Here is a 22,699-nt window from a genome sequence, read left to right on the forward strand (position 1 = left end):
GTATGTGCCTGACTGGGAATCGAACCCGAAGCCTTTTGGCGCACAGGACGATGCTCCAACAGAGCTACCTGACCAGGGCCCAAAAGGACCTTTATTTAAAAATATTTATTTATTTCTTAGAGGGGAAGGGAAGGAGAGAAACATTGATTGGCTACGTCTCGCACGTGCTGTGACCGGGGACCGAACCCACAATGCAGGCCTGGGCCCTAACCAAGAATCAAACTGGCAACCCTCTACCCCGTGGGACGACGCCCAGCAAACTAAGCCACACTGGCCAGGGCTCAAAGGACTTTTAAAAGTCTGTCCATTTTAAAGCTACTCCCAGTCTATTTATTTAGACGGACAGCAGATCAGTACTTGCTTAGAGCTAGTCAGAACACAAACTGTGCATTTAACATGGTTATATTTTATTATATGTAAGTTACACCTCAGTAAAGTTGATTTTTAAATTTTAAGGAAAAAGTAATGAACTTGCAATAATGAATATTTTGCTGCAGTGGAAAGTGTGTGGGGTGGTACGCACCATCAAGCTGTAAATTATATAGTTAGTAATGTCACAGTGGCCCTGCGTAGTTTAAATTGCAGTAACCTCTTAGGGAAAAGCTGGGATATGTTCATTTGGAAGAGATCAGGTCTTACATATTCTGTAACGTCACTTTTATTTACAACTGATACAAATAGTACATCAACTATGTAGTGTATTTTCATACAGTTTTCTTAAAAGATTTTATTTATTTATTTTTAGAGAGCGGAAGGGAGGGAGACAGAGAGGGAGACAAACATCAATGTGTGGTTGCCTCTTGAGTGCCCCCAACTGGGGATCTGGCCTGCAACCCAGGCATGTGCCCTGACTGGGAATTGAACCGATGACTATTTGGTTTGCAGGCTGGCACTCTGTCCACTGAGCTACACCAGCCTGGGCTTCATACAGTTTTTACATTAACAGTTCATGCAGAGTCCTGCTAGTGGGAAATAATACAGTAGATACGAGAGAGGTGGCATAGAGATAAACCCAAGGTAGAGGTGAGGTCTGCCAAGTCATTAATGACTTTCAAAAAACACTGTAGTTACTTATTTTTTTTTTCTTGTTATAAAGTTACTGTCGTTCAGTGGAGAATATTTGCAAAATACTGACACGTAAATATTTTTTTCTGTCAGGTCTTTATTGTGTGTGTGTGTGTGAGAGAGAGAGAGAGGAAGAGAAAGAAAGAGAAATGTGTGGATACCTTAAATATTGTTAGGCAACCTACCTACCTCTTCTACTTCCGAATATATTGTGAACATATTTTCATGTCAGTAAAAGTTATGCCCAAAGTAAGTCATTTTTTTCCCCTCTGAATTTTTCTTCCAGAAAGAGGTAATCTGTATTTGAGGCCTTAGAAAGACTCTCATAATGAGTACTCTCAGTTAATTTATTTTGAAGTAAAATACAATTTGGCAGACATTCTGAAATGACCTCAGTTCATGCTAGTTTTGGATGCTTGTAAAGATCAATTGATTGAATCAGTTTTTTAAAAGGCAAAAAGTTTGGACACAGTATGTTTCCAGGTATTGTAAATAGGCCTTCTAAAACAGAATTGCTCGTGTCAGTGCAGGAAACAGTGACGTCGTAGAGTTTGTGACTGTCCGCTCGCAGGGCGGGTGAAGCATGTGAACGTGGAGTCGAGGCGTGGCATAAAATGTTTAGGGACGGCATCATGCGTGGATTCAAAGCATTGCTGGACGTACTTGGTGGGAGAAAAACGATGTGTTCTGATTGAAAGTGGATCTAATCATGGCGAAGGCTCTGATGCCAAGATGCATGGGAAGCATATTTTAGTTGTCCCTGGGAGAAGGGGGATGGATTTATGTTAGTGTTACCTTATACTGAAGCATATACTGTAAATTCCAGATAAACGGTATAGGATCTTTTTAAAGCTTTACCACGTGTTGCCAAATTGCCCTCAGGTATTTAGTACCTGTTTAGATTGCTATCCAGAGTGTATCATAATGCTGTTTCCCCAACCCCTTGCCCCTATCGGACATTATAAATTAAAAAATAATGTTACCCCACAAAGCAACTACCTTACAATGAACTTACATTTTTTTTTTTTTTGCCCTGACTGGTGTGGCTTAGTTGGTTGGGTGATGTCCCACAAAGTGAAAGGTCACCAGTTTGATTCCTAGTCAGGGCACATGGCTGGGTTGCAGGTTTGGTCCCTGGTTAGGGTTCTTACAAGAGGCAACAAATCACTATTTCTCTTTTACATCGATGTTTCTCACCTTCTCTTTCTCCCTCCCTTCCCCTCTCTCTAAAAAATAAATAAATAAAAATCTTCAAAAAAACATTTTTGTTTGGTTACCACTTGTATCTTTATGGCCATTAAGTTACCTATGACCTCTGCTCATGTTTCTCTTTCAGTATTTCTTTTACTTTCTTTTCAGTTGTTAAACCAACCTCTGGCCAGTTTTATTAAAGAAAAGTCCCCCCCAGTCTGCTCTGGCATGCTTCTAATGATATCAGAATCACCTGGATCGACGGCAGCTAGTGCGCAAACCCTGTAATATCTTCCGCACGTGGCGCCCAGTTCAGTATTGTTGCCCCTTTAGTGATGGACACCAGTGTTGGCAACATGGCATAGTACTCTGCCCCAGACTTCTTCAAGGCTGGACAACTGTTGGCAAGGATGACCGGTTTCGCTTTGCCCTATCTGATCAATTTCAGAGTCTGCTTGAACCCCCAAAGCATGTACTTTCCACTTTTCATAACAAATTGGAGCCTCACGTTGATCGACCCCAGCGACTTTTTCGTCTTTTCTTATAGCTACTGTCTTCCTGCCATAGGTGCGGGACAGCCCCCCCGCCAAGAGCAGCTGTCAAGATGGCCAGGGAGCAAGAAAGCTTTCTTATCAGTAATATTTCCAGTGTGGTTTTCTTTTCTTAATTTTAGTTTTTAATTTATTGATTTTTAGAAAGAAACATTGATTTTTTGTTCCACTTATTCATGCATTCATTGGTTGCTTATTGCATGTGCCCCGACCAGATTTCGAACCTGCAACCTGGGCATATTAGAACGATGCTCTAATCAACTGAGCTACCTGGCCAGGGCCTAATGTGATTTTCTTAGGTGGTTTGTAATGGATTCTTTATGTGATACGTAAAGAGATTTTTTTATATGTTAAGAATATTGCACCTTTGCATGTATATAGTGCAAATAGTAATTATTAACTTTTCTTGTTTTTTTTTTTTAAATCTTTCTACTTTTTCTGATTTAGTCTTAAATTATCCAGGATCTTGTCATGGGTTCACTGTTGGGAAATAGAGTGTAGTCTATGTGAACACTCATCATAATTTCTCGGTTTGCTTTCTTGTTTCAGGGCGATGCTGGATCTTTTCTTCTCTAAATGTTATGAGACTTCCGTTCATGAAAAAATTAAATATTGAAGAATTTGAGTTTAGTCAATCATACCTCTTTTTCTGGGACAAGGTATGGGACTGATCGCAAAAGATTTTTTTTGTTTCACTATCAACCTTAAGAGGAACTATCTCTAAATTTCTTGCTTTTCAAGTTGCAGTCTTACCTCCATTTCATAGGTGTGATACCCTTTGTTCTGATGTCCAGAGTATCAGAAGTTGACTTTTTCAAAGGCAGAACTGCCTTTGGTTGGTAGGTGGCCATGTTCTGCAGTGAAACAAGTCTGTTGACTAGCACTACTGCCTCCTTGTGTCTTTCTTAACTGATTTAAAGTTTTGAATTTTGTTTTAAATAATTTTTCATCTTAGCACCTTTATTTAGGTTATTTGGTCTTTCTAGGACCTAATTCCATTTCTCTGGGTAGTACTTGACTGAAAACAGTAAATAATTTTATTCCATTTTTTAAATCTTTAAAATGTATGTTATGTGAATGCCCATTAGATGTTTATTGATTTAAGGCTTTAAATAACAGATTTTATTTCAAAATAAAGCAGTGCCTTGCTTTGGATAAACTATTGGAATGTATATACACAGATATAAGAAGAAACTTTAAATATTTTTATGAGGCCAGATACTGATAGTTAGTTACCTGCTTTAGTTTAAAAATACCTACTGTGTACACATGAAACTAGTATAATGTTATGTCAATTATGCCTCAATAAAAAAGCAAAAAAAAAAAATCCCACCACTGGAAACTATTATGTCAATTATATTCAGTTTTTTAAAAAAAGCAAACCTATAATACGTGGGGTCTGTAGTAATTCCAAGACTGCTGTTCTGTTGATAATACAAATAAAGGTATTAATTTCATTTAACTTCTCTACTCTAGATTGAACGCTGTTACTACTACTTAAATGCTTTTGTGGACACAGCCCAGAAAAAGGAGCCTGAGGATGGAAGGCTGGTGCAGTATTTACTTACAAATCCTGCAAATGATGGTGGACAATGGGATATGCTTGTCAATATTATCGGTAAGAGCCTTTCTCTGACGGAAATGAAACAGAATGATTAAGCAAGGCTCTGTCGTTAGGGATAGGCCATGTCCCATTTCCCAAGGAGGATTCTAAATCCTACAGAGATGCTGCTTTGCCAGCCGGACATCTTTTTTGAGAACTGGGAGTTTCCAGAATCTGCTGTCCTGATCTGTGAGGCTAAATTGGATTTGTCATTCTTTGATGGTTAGGTGCAGAGTGGAACTGGTCTCCCAGAAGGGGATGTAGTTAGCTCTAAGAACTTTGTTTCCACACTCTCACCTATAAATGGTGAGGTAAGGAGATAGGTACTGTGAAGGGTGGATTGGAGAAGAAAAAGTTGTATTAGCTAGAACTAACGTTCTATTAAAAAAAAAAAAAAAAAAGCTTTTCTCTTGATGTAATTAAGAAACATTGAAACTTCCAACTGTTTGAAAGTGTCCTCATTCTAAAAAGGGGTGTCTTCTGGGAAAACCTCATCATGCTGAGCACTTTACAAAGTGTAATAGATAAAAAAGAATAGAATTCATTTACGGTAGATGAATAAATATGGAGATTAACCTGTTTAATTTTATGAAGCATAAGATTGTTAAGTTTTCCGAGGCTAACAAAATGTGGCCTCATTTTTAAAGCAATAGTTATTTTTGCCAGGATTCCTAATGCTAGAGTGCTAGAGTTTACTTCTACCTTACCGAACACTAAAATTTATTTCCTTTTAGAAAAATACGGTGTTGTTCCTAAGAAATGCTTCACTGAGTCTCATACAACAGAGGCGACCAGACGGATGAACGATATTCTGAATCACAAGGTACAACCTAAGGAGCAGGCTGGGATTGAATTTACTGAACTTAAAACTTCTCACTGATTTTCCAAGGGGATTTCTGGACACTTCAGTGTACACAGTTTATGTACAAGACACCTAACCAGCGTCTCACAAAAGCAATGTAGCTATGTATTAACTAAAAAAATAATTGAGATTAGGGTGTGTTTTTGCTTTTTAAAAATCTCCCGCTTTTATTTCTATTGATTTTAATATTCTGAGTACTCAGGAAAGAAAGCCTTATATTTAATTAATGTGGGGCAGAAGCACACTGGGTACCGTGCCTCTCACTCGGCTCTAGTGGGAATGGGCTGGGACAGCTTTATGTACTAGTAAAAAAAAAAAAAACAACCTCGTTGTGAGATTTCCTTAAAGAGTACGCTGGTTTCAGAGGCTTCCCCAACCACATCACTGTAGTTTATTCACACACGATTTGATCTAGTCACCGAACTGCTTTTTATTGCCTCGTTTATCTTAATAAATCATTCTCTCTTCTCTGCGTAACCCATTTCCCAAGGAGGATTCTAAATCCTATAGAGATGCTGCTTTGCCAGCCAGACATCTTTTTTGAGAACTGGGAGTTTCCAGAATCTACTGTCCTGATCTGTGAGGCTAAATTGGATTTGTCATTCTTGGGAGAAAGATGACATTTTAAAATAAACTGTAGGTGTGTTTCTCCAATTAGAAGTAGGTTACTTTCTACCTAGGAAATGCTGGGGATTCTCATCCACAGGCTAAAAGATCGTGAACAGTATAGCATTGGGTTCCCTTTCAGATGAAAGCAAAATCCTCTTTAGCATCGTAGTTAGATTTTAGGCTCACCTTTGTTTGGGGCATCTCTAAAAATGGAAAACAACAAAAATGAAAGCTGTATTGGGGGGTTGGCCTAGCCATGGTCCTAATGGTTTGGCAGAGAAGTAGAGAAGCAGGAAAATTCTAAACAAAAACCTGTGAGAGTGATTTAATGGCACAGTCATGTTAAGTCTCCTGCTTCTTGTAAGGGCCACAGGCATCATGGAATCAGATGTTTTCCCCACACCCAGGCATGGACTGTCACATATAGTACCATCTCTTACAGGGCAGGAGCTGTTCATGCGTGTGTTTCAGGAATGATCCGTGCTTTTTGTTTTTTATGGAGAATGTTTTAGCTGTGTGTTTCAGTAGACTGGTTGGAGAAAAACACATTTGCTTTTTTGAACTTTGCCCTGGGTCTTGGCGGAGTTATACATCAAAATAGAACTAGCATTGGTCTGTTATGCTCATTTGCAGTTGAATTTGGTAAATATTGTGGTGCTGAATGACTAACTTTCTGCCGTAGTTGAGAGAATTCTGTATACGCCTGCGGAACCTGGTTCACAGCGGAGCGACCAAAGGAGAAATCTCGGACATGCAGGATGTCATGATGGAGGAGGTAGGGACGATTATTTGGACTTCTTGTGATCCTTCTAGAGAACTCTCAGAATGTTCCGTCTGTTAAACCGATGAGGGAGTATAGTCATTGCACTAAATGTTGAATGGGATTGAAATTTACTTATTTTACAGCTGTAAAAACTGAGGTATAAACTTTGTATTTTAGTATGGAACTTGTACATTCCGTCATCTGATTACCAGCTTAGTAGTCTATGTAATTCATTCTTTTATTCGTTTCATAAATACTGAACACTTTCTGTGAGTTTGACACGAGGGACACAAAGATGAGGAAGACAGTCTTCACTCTCCAGGAGCTCAGTTCCTTGGGGAAAAGAAACACGTGGATAATTATAAATCCCACGACAGAGGTGTGTAAAGAAGGATTTGGTGGTCATGGAGGAGAGAGTGACTCATTCAGTCAGCTGAAGGTTTCCTGTGGAAGGTATTTGAACCAGTTCTTGGAAGAACAATGGGAATTTACCAGATGGATAGCAGGGAAGACCATTCCAGACAAAAGGAATAGCATGAACGAAGAGTACTCCGAGAGTGGTGCAGCTGCAACATAAGTTTTCTGAGTGCGATTGGTAGCAAATTAAGCTAGAAGGGCAGAAATGTGAGGGATCTCAGGAGATACCAAGACTATAGGAATAAAAATAGGAAAGTATTGATGGTTATATCAGTTAAAATAGCATAGGTATCATAAAATTGGTGATTATATTAAAAAACATTTTGGAAAACCCAAAATGCATTAAGCAAATTTAAGGTGGTAATATTTATTATCAAGGCAGTTAAGAATATAACTTAATGCCGTCCATCCAGAAGAATGTGCATGAACCTCTGAAAGTGCTTTGAGAAAAGAACAAACATTTCCCTTTTTCATCCAGTGGCCCCTTAACTAGGAGTTACTCAAATACCAATTTCCTTTTACTGCAGTGGACAACTCTCATGTTTTCCTTTGAAGTTTAGAGAGGCAGTACAGTGTATTTGAAAGCGTGGTCTGGAGTCAGACTGTCTGAGTTCTGGTCTCATTACTTACCAGCCCCGTGAGGTGACTCAGGCACTTTAAGCTCTCAAGTCTCAGTTTATTTAAATGCATAGCTCATGCTTAACACAATAGCTGTTTCTTAAGTATTTGTTGAATGGGTTAATGCAGAGATTTCATTTTGCCAAATGCATTTAAATGATCTTGTACTTAACTCTTTCTTCTTAAACGTTCTCACTTGAGAGCAGTATCTGGACGTAGTAGGAAAAAATAGCTGGACAGACGTGGTTTCAGTTCTGGCTCTGTCAACTTAACAGCTCCGTGACCTTGCGTAAGATACTTCACCTATGAATTCATTTTGGGACTTAAAATATATTCCTCATTGGATTTTTGTGGGAATCAAATAAATATTAAATATAAGAATGCAAGGCATAGTGTCTGGCACATAGCAGTTGTTCAATAAATGTTAGTTCTCTTTCCTTTCTGCTTGGAATGATTTCTCTTCTTGAGGCCATATCTCTTGCATAATTTGCTTTCCTTCATGAGTATAATGAGACGGTGGGCTTAGTAAGGTTGAAGTTCTATAAATAGTTATGGAAGAGGACCCAGATAATACTTCTTGCAGATTATAAGCCTCCTGCTGGCTTTTGATGTTCGTTTTAATGATCTTTTAAAGGATATGTCTTAAGATCCACTCCTGGCCATTGGGATTGGCTGGTGTGTTTCACATATCTTTCCTCCCTTACTCCTACCTTGGAAAAATAGTAAGACATCATCATACCAAACCCGAGTATGGATGTTTTTAGGATTATTTACTTAATTATTCTGCCTAAACTATTGACTACGGAATTCTGTATGGTAGATTTTTAGATTTTACAATCCTCTAAGTGACTCCTCTTCACTGAACCTGACTCTGATAATGAGAAGTGTGGCTGTGGTTTTAAAGCCACAGATTGGTACCTATGCTATGCCTAGCCTTGTGGGTATATCAAAACGATGACATAATCAACAGCCATGAAGCTCGGAAAGCTTTGGATGAAAGGGGTTTATGCTTAAGGCCTTCTTTCTGAGGGCAGAGAATTACAGGCTGCTTGATGAGGTGACAGACGAGTCCGATCTGTTTTAGAAACGTGTTGTCACCTCTGTTGCAATGTTTGCTCAGTGCGTCTCTTCTTTCCCTCGCCTCCAGATGCCCTGAGGGTCATTAATGTGCTCTCTACCAACACTCTGTTAGAAACAAAACATAAAACAAAGACTGGAAATAATATTTGTCAGTGCCATGAAAAGAGACAAGAAGCCATTATTACTTGCTTAGGAAATTTTATAGCAGTGACTCTCAGCTCTTAAAAACATCGTATGGTTCTAGACTTGCTCCAGACCACAGAATTGATTTCCTTGAGCAAAGCCAAGTTATCTATATTTTCATTTTAAAGACTTCTTTGATTAAAAAAATTTTTTAGTATCAAAAATATAAAAAGACATACAGTACAAAGTCTTTTTCCCACCCTGTTCTCCATCCCACACACCCCAAATTAGTTTTATTAGTTTGTTATTGTATTAGCAATTAGTTGTCTTTCCAGAGATCTTTTTTGTTTTTTACAATCGAATACAAATATATATTATTTTCCCCCTCCTTTTGGGTACAGATGTTAGTGTATTATTCATGTTCTGTACAGTGCTGTTTTAAATGTAACAATACATCTTGAAAATCTTTCCATGTCAATACATAAAGAACTGCATTTAAAAAATATTTGCATGGTATTCCATTGTCTGGATACACCATAATTAATTTAACTGGTCCCTCTTAATGGACATTCTGTTTATTTTCAAACTTATTTTAAAAAACCTGCAACCCTGGCCGGTTGCTCAGTTGGTTAGAGCATCGTCCCGACAGGCCACGGTTGTGGGTTTGATCCCCAGTCAGGGCACGTACAAGGAGCAACCAATGAGGGCGTAAATAAGTGGAACAACAAATCAGTGTTTCTCTCTCTCCCCCCCTTCTTCTATCTCTCTAAAATCATTCAATACATTTTTTTTAAAAACAAAAAATAAAACTGCAAAAAATAATCTCGTACACTCACCATTTTTCATATGTATGTGTATACCTATAGGATATCTCTCCACAAGCAGAAGTTTTTATTGAATGTATTGGGGTTGTGTTGGTTAATAAAATTATACAGGTTTCAGGTGTACAATTCTATAACACGTCATCTGTACATTGTCTTGTGTGTTCACCACCCGAAGTTTCGTCTCCTATCATCATTTATCCCCGCTTTAGCCTCATCTCTGTGGGCTAGGTTTGGCTTGGCCAAAAGTTTGTCCCTCCTCTCTAAAGTAGTATATTTTCCAGTCCCTGCTACACTACTTTGCTTTGGAGAGCAGGCACCTTCAGAGTGGTGTGGCTAACGCATAGGTGGCTTAACCACTTTGAATTTCCTCTGGTTTCACCTGGCTTTGCAATGCAACTGCTCTCAGGAGGCTGTAGCCCCACAGCTGATAACTAGTAAAATGAACTATATATAGCAGCTCAAAGATTATCATTTTCTGTAAGAAGAAAAGTCATATAGATCTTTCACATTGGAAGAGAGCTAAAAAGGATCTTTTCATCATTTTCAGCTATGAAATGGCAAAGAACCTACAGTCATTTGGGGGGTGTGGGGGGAAGCGCTGGGGAACAGTGACGACCAAGGCAGACATGGTCCTTTCTCTCAGGGACTCCACAACGCACAAGTAAATAAGCAAGAAACCATCTGTGACATAGGTCTGGAAAACATAAAATAATGTGATTGGTAGGCTGGTCAAGAAAGGCCTTTCTGAGGTCAAGTCTAAGCCGAGACATGAGTAACGAGAAGGATCCAGCTACGTAAAGGTCTGGACCCAGCACACCAGACAGAGGGGACAGTAAGTACAAAAGCCCTGCCTGAGAGGAAGCCTGGTATTTTTGAGGAATAGAAAGGAGGCAGTGTGACTCGAGCCTGGAAAGAAGGTGGCAGTGGCTGACATAGGTCTTGTAGAGGGAATGAGAACCAGCTTACGCAGAGCCTGTAGGCTGTGAGAAAGTTTGTGTTTTATACCAAGTGGGGTAACCATTGGAAGGGGGTTTAAGCTGAAGAGTGATGTGGCTTAATTTTTGTTTTTAAAATTTCCCTCTGGGTGGCTTGAGAATGGATTGTAAAACAACAGGAGAGGAAGTGGGGAGACCAGTTAGGAGGCCCTTGTGGTTGTATAGATGAGAGATTATCATGGTTTGTGCAGAGGACAGGAAGAGGAAAGAATTGGTGATGTCGTGAGGTCTTGAGGTGGGGGGCCTGCAGATGCGAGGGGAGGCCTTTTGGCGGTTGGGGCAGTGTGAGGCAGAAGCTAAGTGTCGGAGGAGGGAAGGGAGAGATGCGGTCTAAAGCGGGGCTTTCAGACTTTAATGTGTGTGTGCGTCCCCGGGAGGTCTTGTTAACACGCAGATTCAGTAGTTCTGGGGTGTAGCGAGAGTCTGCATTTCTAACTACTTCCGTGGTTCGAACCCCACTCTCCAAGTAGCCCCCAGGCCGTCCTTTGACCGTGCATCTCTATGGAGCTCCCTGTGTAAGCTCATGGTCTGCAGCATGACAGAGGGCACATGCTTCCTTACTGTGCCTTTTGTGTGCTTTTCTTGCCTGAAAATATATTTAATGCCTTCAGAAAGTATCTCCCTGCCTGCTTTTGCAAGCACAGGTTTATTTTATTTTACTTTATTTTTGTTTGTTTTTTAACAGATCCTTGCCTTTCTTTCATTCCGCACCAGAAAGCAGCAGAGTTTTCTTCCCTTCCTTCCCTGTTCTCTGCGTGTCTGTGTGTGTGTGTGTGTGTGTGTGTAGTCACCAAGGGCCCTACTCCTTCCCTCTTCTAACCAGCTCATTACCATCGGCACTGAACTTCCTTCAAAGTTCACTGTTTTCTGTGACCACTTTTGTGTACTTGTGGCCATTCTGTTCTATGATCAATAGATCATTTTCCCTTTGAGCCTAGTTTCTGCATCAATAAAACTAAAAAGGTGGGGCAGATAATTTTTTAAGGACACTTTAGCTTTGCATTTTCATCATAGAAGTAACTAGTACATCTCCAGTGCTTTAGACTTTACTGTACACTCTTGATAACCCAGTGTTGTGTCTGCCTGTGGCTGGCCTTAAACTCTCACCCTTGTAAGTATTTATGACTGCTTGTCAACTGCTCCATCCTGCTGTTCTCCCTCACTTGCTGTCTGTCTGCCAGTGAGCCATGGGTACGGAAATTGGTTCAGTCCCACGTGCTTTGTCTTGAAATTGGGAGCTACAGATTCTTTCCCCATGTCCCATGTCTCAGGCGTTCTGTGTCCTTTTCCTTTTTGTCATTCCCTTTCCCGATTCTGTCATTCACCAACGTTCAGTTCTGTATAATGACTTGTTGTGTTCAGTGTCCGGTGTCATTTTTTGTTCTGAGTGCCAAAGGCATCTTTATGCGAAGTAGGTGACACTCCCGAGTTGCCCACCAGAGAGCAGGCTTGGATATACAGAGCCCACTGCCAGGTTTGTACCTTTGGGAACGGTTGTTATTTCAGAACAGCATGGTGTCTTATCAAGAAAATACAGTATCAGGGACCCTGGAGATTATACTTTGGAGATTTTTTTTTTTTTAATTAGAGCTTGTTTAACTATCACTAATTGGCTTGGAGCCAAATATCCTTCTAAAGTGTTACAGCCTGACTTGAATGTGAATGGTTGTGGATATAAAACAATGCAACGTGTCTCAAACCACAGTTTTACTAAAATCCAAGAGGAAGAGATGTGATCTTATTCTCCTTTATTCCTTATATGTACCTTTGGTAAAAATTCACATTTGTAAAACATGTGCAATAGAGTATAAGTATTTATCCTGCAAAAGGATTCACTATAGAATTCCTTTAGGTGCAAAACATGCAGACTTCCTCTGCCGCATTCTCGGGGAGAAGGAGGCAGTGATCCAACACCCTGTACTTTAGGTTGGGAGTCAAGTGCGCACTAAGGTGCTACGTAAATTACAACCTAAGACATTCATATCTGTATTTAGAATGTGTTTAAACGTAAACAGAAATTCACTTTGGTGTCTTAATCTTCACTGGGCCTGCGCCTAGCCTCTTCTTTATTGGTCAGGGCCTGGCTGAGCTGGGAGAACCACCCTCGGATGATGGAGAATTGATCCAGATCCCACAGAGACATGTTCATACACATGTGACAACAATTACTAGTTGAAAATACATATCATTTAAATCTGTAAAACTTTCCTCATCTCACACTGGCCAGGTAGCTCAGTTGGTTGGAGCATCGTCCCGTACACCAAAAAGTTTGTGGGTTCAATCCCCCAGGTCAGGGCGCGAGCCTAGGTTGCAGGTTCAGTCCCTGGTCAGGGCACTCACCGGAGACAGCCGATCGATGTTTCTCTCTCTCCCCCTTACTCTTGCTCTCAAAGTCAATAAACATATCCTCGTGTGGGTGTGGAGTGAAGAAAACAACACGACAGACTTTCCTCATCTCATTGTCATTGTCTTGACCATGTTACCAGCGGCAGTGTCCTCGTGAGGAAGTTGCCGTTGGTGGCCTTGGTGCTGTGCGGATACAAGATGAGACTCTGGTCCGGGTGAATCCCAGAGCTCACTGATCCATGGCTAGAGCAGCTCGGTTAGCATCACAGTTGCTAATGTGGTGCCCTGCCTCTTCTTTTTTTGTGCTAGAAACCATCCTGACAATGATAAAACACTAGGAGAGAGATGGTTTAAGGTGGTTCAGGCTCATAAAACACACAGTAAATCCTAGAAAAGGAAGATTCTGTCTTAGAAACCAGAACATAACAAGTAAATGGCAAGCATAACTTCTGTAAGTTAATCTGCCTTTGTTAAAAGACAGTAGGTTCAGGTTCTGTCTTCCATAATAACACGTGCATGATGAGTCTTTATCCTTGGAGTCCTAACATCATAGGCAGGCCTTCCCCTTTGCCTGCTTTTAGGGTACATCTGTGATTTGGTTCAGGTCATCCTCTGACATCTGTCATCCTGCCCCATTTGAGCTCACAGGGATAGAAATAGCTCATAGGATTAGGAGGACGTTATTTAAAAGATAAAATAGTTCCACTGCTCCAAGAACGACTACAACACACATAGGATCGGTTACCCTAATCTCACCTGTATTTGGTATACACCTCTTATTGAATTTAGAAAGACAAAGTTGGGCAATCACTTCATCCAGTCCAGAATTTGCCATTGTATAAGATTCTAATATATGAAATGAGAAGAAACAATGTATTTTGAGAGCCATTGTTCTTCCCTTAACTAGAGGAAAAGGAGGGAAATGGCTTTAATTATAAATGGAATTGATAAGTGATGATGTGCTGTAATTGGCTTGTAGCAGGTGTGACTCCATGGACTATCAGTCCGAAACGGACTGGAGCCCTGACTGGTGTGGCTTGGTCGGGTGTCATCCCGCAGAGCGAAAGGTTGCCCGTCCAATACCTGGTCAGGGCACATGCCTGGGTTGTGGGTTCAGTCCCCAGTTGGGGCATGTAGGAGAGGCAACTGATCGATGTTTCTCTTGCACATCGATGTTTTTCTCCCTTTCTCCCCTCCTTCCCCTCTCTCTAAAAATAAATAAGTAAAATCTTAACCAAAAAATGAAAGAAAGAGATGGACTGAAGCTGGCATGTTTGACTTAACTGCCAAGTTCTGGATGGTGGAGTCCAGGGAAACGTTGCCTGTGTATATAAGGAAGGCCTCACCATCAGAATGGTTTTGAAGAGAGCAGAGTCCAATTTGAACTCCTAAATTCAAATTTTTCACCAGTCACTGGAGAAGAGCTTTTGATTTAAGAAAAGTATTTTTAATGTGGTTCTTACAGCGTTCATTGGGGTATGTCTAAGACCTAGCTCTTGTTCCTCACAGATTAAGCCCAGCGAGGGAGACGTTAGAGAAACATAAATGGCACTGTGGAATTAAGTGTTAATTTTTTATCCCAGAAGTGCTCAGAAAGGGGAACAGTCAGTACGAGCTGGAATAATTAGTGAAAACTTCGTGGAGGAGAGGCATCTCGCGCTGAGCTTTAAAGCATGGGATGAGGATTGGGGTCTGCGGGGCACGGGAGACAGTTATGAAGGCGACAATGAGCTGAGGGCATCGAGCAGACACAGTAGGGAGAGGCACAGACAGACCTGACTGGGGTTCAGAGTCCTTCCAGAGAAGTAAGGTTGGGTGACGTTACACAGAGCCTTTAAAATCCGGCCATGCTTATCAGGGGAATGCAAATTAGAACCACTCGGAACCATTACGTACCCACCAAAAAAGTGACATTACAATGCCACGTATTGGCAAGAATGCAGAACAGCCGAAACTCTCTTACTTGCTGGTGAGTGTGTAAATTCCTTCAACCTCCTTGAAAACTGTTTGGATAGAAATGTCAGCAGCATTATTCGTAACAACTCCAAACTGATAGGAGAGTAGCAAAATTGTAATATATTGACACAATGAAATAATACACAGCAATAAAGAACAAGTTACTGGTACAGCACCGTGAGTGAATCTCACAGCATTATGTCAACAAAGGAAGCTAGATACAGAAGAGAGTACGCTGTGTGATTCCATTTATACAAAGTGAAAGAACAGGCAAAGCTGAACAATGGTTATAAAAGTCAGAATGGTGTTGACCTTGAGGGAGGTTCGGGTTATTAACTGCAAAGGGGCCAGGGAACCTCTGGAGGCCTGTAGCTGTTGTAGGTAGATGTTGATACGGAGGTGGTTACATGGATGTGTATGTATGTACAGCATTGAGCTGTATACTTAAGGTTATACATACTTCACATATGTACTGAATGTGAGTTACGCCTATGTAAAAAGTAAAAACAAAAAAAAAGAAAAAGAAAAAGAAAAATCAGGTCATAAGAGTTTGGATTTGTTGTGGGAAGTAATAGGGAAGCATTAATGACTCTTCAGTCATTAATGAAGAGTCATTAATGAAGTCTTTAAAGTGACTTAAAGAAAACGGTGCTTCTAAATTTAGCCCTGGCTGGTGTGGCTCAGTGGACTGAGTGCCGGCCTGAGAACCCAAAGGTCTCTGGCTCAATTCCCAGGCAGGGCACATGCCTGGCTTGCAGGCCAGGTCCCCAGTGCGGGGTGTGCAAGAGGCAGCTGGTCAATGTTTCTCTCCCTCTCTTTCTCCCTCCCTTCCCCTCTCTCTAAAAATAAATAAACAATTTAAAAAAACTATTCATCCTGAAGTGAGGTGGAGCATGGAACAGTGTGCAGGTCAGCTGCTATGCCTAGGTCAGATACAGTGCCAGATGCTGTAGGAGACGCAAAATTCCCAGAATACCTAATTTCTCCTGAGTCTTGATTTCCTTTGAAAAAAAGAAAAAAGGAGGGGAAACTATCCCTTAAAAGAGTGTTATGAGAATTAAGCGAGCCTAGCCAGATCTATAGTGCCTAGCACAAACTAGGCACACATGGTAAGTATCAGATTCATTTCTCCCGAATGTAACGGAGTGTACAGTTGTGCGGTCCAGATAATGCAGGGCATGAGTGATGTGAGTGGGTCATGGGAGCCACAGGTGGAGAGAGAAGGGGCAGATCATAGCGTTATGTTTTTTTAAAGATACAGCAAATTTGATACAGAGGAGAAAGTACTTTCTGTACTCTAACCGTATACAAGGTATATCTCTGTATTTCTATTTTTGTCTTTTTATAAGCTAAAGCTAATATAGAAGGGTACCCTTGGATTGTTGCGATGCTAACTTGAAGGTGTTGTGACATCGTTAGAAAATATGTTGTGGTCTCACAACCTGAAAACTGGTACCTTACTGCTTACTAAAAGTTAATTCTCGTTCTAATAATACTTTTAACAGATGTTGTCATCCAACTGAAACGTTAATGACATTTCTCTTAGTGGAGACCCCGTCACAATCAAAGCAAAGCCTAGGATAAAGGGAAGGAAATCCATTTATAAAATATATGCCATATATTGATATTTGAAATGTAATCAGCAGAGTAGCAACCCAGGTCTCGTTGTGTATCAGCGCTAAGCAGCTTTTTGGCTAAGGAAGTTGAATTTGCAGGGCAAATACTGAGCACTGAATATTAATATTTCAGAATTATATTGTTCAGAGTATTTATTTAAGAATTCAAAAGTTGACTATCAAATCCTGGACATCAGCCTTCCAATTTTGGAACAATATTAGATTTCCTCTGAAATTTCTGGCTTGAATTTAGCCACTGATTTCTTATGTTTCCCGAGTTTGAGGAAAATGAAAAGGTAAATAACACTTTCCCCCAGCCATCACTCACCTGTCTCCTTTCTTCCAGATACTCCGTGTGGTGTGCATCTGTTTGGGTAATCCACCAGAGACCTTCACCTGGGAGTATCGAGACAAAGACAAAAATTATCACAAGATTGGCCCCATAACTCCCTTGGAGTTTTACCGGGACCATGTCAAGCCTATCTTCAATATGGAAGAAAAGGTTGGCGACTGGCATCGGCAGCCACTGGCTGTTCACTTTCTCATGCCCTTTGACTCCAAGGAAGGGTGTGAGATTCCTGGGTGGACATGCATGATCACCAAACTAGAATCAAAACAGACTTCCCCTCCCCCTCTTCCTCTGAGGTGTTTTGTGGACCTAATAATAAGTTGATCACATCAAGGTCCTGGTGCTTCTCTTCAGAGACTTTTCTAACTGTAGGCTAGCATTCAGTTTAATTCCTACCTGTTCCTCTGATGCTGAGTCCAGAATCATTCCCAGGTGCAAAGACAATAAAAATGTACTGGGTGTTTCTCACTGTGGTTTCAGAGTACCTCTGAAATGTACCGTCCACCCCCAACCCCCACCCCGGGGACTCTCGTGGAGGGGAGCAGTGTCCCATCCTAGTTTTTCCTGCTCTCTTCCGGTCTTCTCCACTGCATAGCAAGGTGACCAGGAGGGCCCCCGCCTTTATTGTCGTTTTGACCCTTTTATCAGCAAATGGCTTTGTTTTATGCCTGGAATCCCATCTCGGTTGAAGTATTGCTGGGTGTTGAGCCCATGTTGTAACTTGAGAGCAGGGATTTTGTAGTAATGGGATCTCCATCTTGCCTTGCTCAGTGCATGTAATTCTTCAGAATTACTTTCGGGGGTAATTGTGGCCAGTAGGAAAGATGCAGCACCCAGATGTGTCCGTCACGCTAATCAGAATGTGCAAGGACCTCTGCCGCTGACTTTGCCACCTTTCGTTTCTTTGTCATTTAGCGATGTGTTTGCAGTGCTTCTTCTCGTAGGCAGAGGTGATGAGCTTTGGTGCAGACGGGGAGGTACGTGTCTCGCTTGGCATTCCTGGTTTTATGTTCTAATCAACATGTTCTTGACCTTCATAGGTTTGTTTAGTGAATGACCCTCGGCCCCAGCACAAGTACAACAAACTTTACACGGTGGAGTACTTAGGCAATATGGTTGGAGGGAGAAAAACTCTCTACAACAACCAACCCATTGACTTCTTGAAGAAGATGGTTGCTGCCTCCATCAAAGATGGAGAGGTTGGTTGTGTCTGCGTCTTCTGTGTTGGGGCGAAAGCCTCTTCTTCCACTTCTTCGGTGTAATAGGAAGATAGGATTTATGTTGACTTTCTTCCTCTTTCCTCTATTTCTAGGCCGTATGGTTTGGCTGCGATATTGGAAAACACTTCAGTAGCAAGCTGGGCCTCAGTGACATGAACATGTGAGTGCGAGAAGTTGAAAATAGAAGGTCATTTGTGGGTGGCTGCTGTTGGAATGCACTCTTGGTATGGGACGACCTGGCCGAGGTTCACCCAAAGAGTAAGGTTGGCCTGAGGGTGGGTCTTTGTCTCTCCATCTTGGAGAGTTTAAAGACTCTAAACAAAAACTTCACATACTTACATGCTCCAGGCTGGGAAGTCAAGCTCACACTTCATGTCTGCACTGGAACTGTCGGATGTTCCTAAAAAGCTGCCCTATGTGAGAAAGGCACTTTTAAAAATAAATGATTACTGTGTAAATCTGCTCAGACATTTGGGAATGTAATGAAATGTTTTCCAGACCTCTTGTTTGCCATTCGGTCCTTCTGGACTTCTCTTTCTTTGATGACTTATATGTGGTTTTTTAATTTATTGATTTTAGAGAGAGAGAGATGGGGTGGGGAGAGAGAGAAAGGCAAGCATCAATTTGTTGTTCCACTTATTTATACATTTTTTGCTGATTCTTGTATGTGCCCTGACTGGGGGTCGAACCCCCAACCTTGGCATATTGGGATGATGCTCTAAACAACTGAGCTATCCGGCCAGGGTGATGACTCACATAGTTTGTCTTTTTGACAACTAGAACTAATTTACATACACACTTTAAATCATTCCTCCTGGTTGTTGATGACAGTGAAGGTTCATTTGTGAATGAAATTATACAGGATTTCTTGACTATTAAAATGTACCACTTTAGAGTTACTTATAAGTAATTGTTACCTGTAGGAAGTTGAATGAATAACTTGACAGTTAACAAGAGAAAAGAAATCTGCTAAAAGAGGGAATTCATGATTTTTTAAACTTTGAAAATATTTTCCAATATTTTTTGTATTATTTATTGAAATTTCACAGTCAGCAATGGTCCAAGTGAATTCAGAAACTGGGTGCTTCTGCCACCTTAAAAGAGACCATTTCTGATAGCAGTCAAAAGCTTTTTTTAAAGTTTTCTTGCCAAAATGACAATCCAAGCTCATCTTGTCAGCTTCTCAATACGGGGAGTTTATCTTTAATCACTTCATATTCTCTTGAGTATTCTGGCGGCGCATGGAGAACGGAGTGCCACCGAGAGGTCCGTTCTGCGTGGGCCCAGTTCTCTGGAGAGCTGCAGCCCGCATTTATTCGAGCTGTGCGGCCCCTGTGGCTGCTTCTGTGTTTCTTTTACACCCAGAAGCTGTCTTTCCTCCTTGATTGTACTGTCTTTATTCTGTATGGTCTTCTTTTTTTACAGCTATGACTATGAGTTAGTGTTTGGTGTCTCCTTGAAGAACATGAATAAAGCAGAGAGGCTGACTTTTGGTGAGTCACTTATGACCCACGCCATGGCCTTCACTGCAGTCTCGGAGAAGGTACGACCCTCTCAGCTGCCCCCCACACTGTTTCCACAGGGGGACCTCTGTTCTCCCGCAGACTCTTTGTCCATCAGAGCTTCATTCAGAGCATGTATGAGTTTTGTTAACAGTTTTCAAGTAAGACCCTGTAGATGTGTCACTTGAGGTTTGGCCACATACACAGAGGCAGTAAAAACAGGAACTTTCCATGGGGAGCAGCATTGGGGTCAGCCGGGAGTAAGGAAGGAACTGCTTTTCTGTAACTTTGGAAGTTCTCGGTGTGAAGAGAGGTCGGCGAGGGAACCTGGGAGAAGATAACTTCTATTGAATAAGGAATTTTCGTGTGCCCTGGAAGTGTTCACGTCTCGATAACATGTGTTCAAACTTACCTTCCTTTCATTCGTCATTCAGATTCTTCTGCAGTAAAATGTCTGACAGTAATTGGTGGACTGCATGCCCGTCCACTACTGGATTTATGCAGAGCTTCAGGAAATTGGATGTAAAGTATTTTGAATTTCCTGTGAAATACTCAGGAATAATAATATCATTATTTCTAGGACACACTGTCAGAAACCACAGCTAAAACTTTATCTTTCACAAATAAGCCTCCCTAGCTCTAGGCTGTAGAATGGATATTTTTACACCTGTGCTCAGGGATCATGAAGAAGAAAAAAGACTTCAAACTACCTAAATTTTTCACTACCACAAGCAAAAATGTTCTTTTTCTAACCTGTCTAACTCAGGGAAAGAAAGTCACAGAATGACTAACTTGACATTAGAAGAAGCGTTTAATAAAATGCCATCATAAAATAAAATACTAAAGTAAATCAAATAGAATAAAATACTACTAAAATGCTACATTGTTTATATGTTTAGACCTACTAAATTCAGTGGATTTATAACTAAAGTTTCTTAAATTAAGGTTAAATTTTTAAATTTTTAGAGAACTATTAAACTAAAAACCTTATAATTTCTAAGAAAGGTTTGGCTCTTTATCATTTTCCATCTCTTACAGAATATTCATATTTTTCAGAATTAATAATCATGCGTACTTACTACGAAATAAAAATCATACATATCATGTCATATTCTCTGGAACTTTCATTCTTTGATCATTTTTTCCTGAGGGGAAGGGAGCTACCTTACATGTTAATAGTATAAAGCAGAATTTATATTATCACAGCTGGAACTGTATGGTGAGATTTTTCTCTTCCTTCCAGTTTGAGTTTTTGACCATTGAACCTAGCTGGCACTGCATCTGAATGATAATGCAGAGAGAAATGCTAGTGCCTGCGTTCTGGGATACTCTCATTGCTGCTTCCTTAGAGCCCCTGTAGGGGAGGTCAGATTTTATCCTGTGTGTGTAGATGACAGGGAACACCTTGATCTAGGTCACGCAGGAATTCAGTGGCAAAGGAAAGAAGAGGAAGCGTTTTCAGACTTACTACAATAGATGACCTTAGGTAATACAGATTCTGACTGTGGTATTTAACTGGAAAGTAAAGATGGACTGTAACGGGGGGAGCAGAACACCAGAACAGGCATTTGCTAGGCTAGTCTTAGAGTGTGTAGTTTAACGATGTCCTGTTGAAGGTATCTGGGACTCAGATAAGGGTAGTAGAGATAAGGGTGTTTGAAAGTGTGGGTTTGGTTGTTGGCTATTTCTGAGACTGAAAATCACTGAGATCCAAGAAAACTGCCAAGAACAGAGTCAAATCCCATGTAGATGAGACTCACGCGGTTACGTGCAAGTGGGAGTTGACAGATGAAATCATTAGGAGATAATACGGAGCCAGCTCTCTTCTCGTGCTAGAGATTTAAGTTGTTTTGACAGCAGTGAGTGCCCTGGCTGAACATGAAAGAGAAAAATCTTTCCCCGAATGAAGCCTTCCTTTTGTCCCTCTCTGTGCCACTACAGTAAAGCCTATAAATGGAGGTTTTTGTGATGCGTATCATCGTTCCTTTAAGAAGATGAAAATTGAGCTTATTTAATTAAGGAAGATAGAAGGGAGAGGACAGTAGTACTGCCTGGGTTTTGTTTTATGAAAATAGTCTTTTTACTTTTGCTTTGCCCTTCAATCTCCATTGGGTTAAATTCGGTATTAGTGTCACCGAGTCAGTAAATCACACATTTGGAGAGTGGCCGTGCTTGGTTCTCCTAAGCAGGCAATTAGGCCGTACGATGAGAATGTGTTTGCTTTCTCTCTTAAACTTGGACCAGACCTTAGAATCATTTCTAAAATAAATACATTGGGATGCCTTTGCAAAGAATGCTGATCAATTAATAGCAAGAGGCTTAGCTTCAAAGGGTGTTCACTGCTTTTAGTAATTTAATATTTTGTTTTTCTTAGCCAGGTAGCATTTTAATATGCTCACTTTCTGTATAGACTAGAGTGTAAAGGAGAAAACAGTATGATTGCTTTGTTAGGTCCATTGCATTTTTACCCCAAGAGCTCCAAACACTTCTGTCGGAGTCTCCCTTTCGCTGTCGCACGAGAAACATGGTTGTTCCTGGAGGCATATGTCCTGCTGGGCAGAGAAGGCTGCTTCTGAGTGGCTGAAGCAAAGCCAGGACCAACATGGCGAGTCAGCAGAGTTTCCGACTGTCCTCTCTTACCCACTCTTTTGCAGGATGATCAGGATGGCGCGTTCGTGAAATGGAGAGTGGAGAATTCGTGGGGCGAAGACCATGGCCACAAAGGTGAGCTGACACTGGGAATGCCAGCTCAGGGTGCCTGGAGTCTGCTCTGCTCTCTGCCTCAAGACTCTATGTAGGAGATATGGGTAGAAAGCTGCCCTAGTGTGGAGCATTTTTCAGTAATTTATGCCATTGGATAGACTATTCAGAGAAAAACCTGAGGATCTAGTTTGCCCCCAGGACCCCCGTGACCAAAATAGCATGCCTGCATCCCCTGAGTTGACGCTGAGACCAGTATGTGCTGGCATTCCTTCCAAACCGTGCTGACCCTGCTGGACCTCTTGTACC

General features: G+C 41.1%; 1 protein-coding gene and 1 pseudogene across 3 annotated transcripts in view; one reads left to right on the top strand and one right to left on the bottom strand.

Annotated features, from left to right (window-relative positions):
• BLMH (bleomycin hydrolase) overlaps positions 1-22,699 on the top strand; it is a 48,287-nt gene that overhangs the window by 1,577 nt on the left and 24,011 nt on the right. For all 3 annotated transcript variants that reach the window (XM_053910661.1, XM_024564628.4, XM_024564629.3), the window contains exons 3-11: positions 3,357-3,466; positions 4,284-4,425; positions 5,145-5,233; positions 6,564-6,656; positions 16,966-17,121; positions 18,009-18,167; positions 18,281-18,348; positions 19,614-19,731; positions 22,345-22,414. In XM_053910661.1, coding sequence (XP_053766636.1) covers positions 3,357-3,466; positions 4,284-4,425; positions 5,145-5,233; positions 6,564-6,656; positions 16,966-17,121; positions 18,009-18,167; positions 18,281-18,348; positions 19,614-19,731; positions 22,345-22,414 — 1,005 coding nt within the window. The remainder of the gene's footprint in view (positions 1-3,356; positions 3,467-4,283; positions 4,426-5,144; positions 5,234-6,563; positions 6,657-16,965; positions 17,122-18,008; positions 18,168-18,280; positions 18,349-19,613; positions 19,732-22,344; positions 22,415-22,699) is intronic.
• LOC112308447 (large ribosomal subunit protein eL30-like) lies at positions 2,326-3,046 on the bottom strand (annotated as a pseudogene).

The sequence above is a fragment of the Desmodus rotundus genome, chromosome 9 (assembly GCF_022682495.2).
Source record: "Desmodus rotundus isolate HL8 chromosome 9, HLdesRot8A.1, whole genome shotgun sequence".
NCBI lineage: Eukaryota > Metazoa > Chordata > Mammalia > Chiroptera > Phyllostomidae > Desmodus > Desmodus rotundus.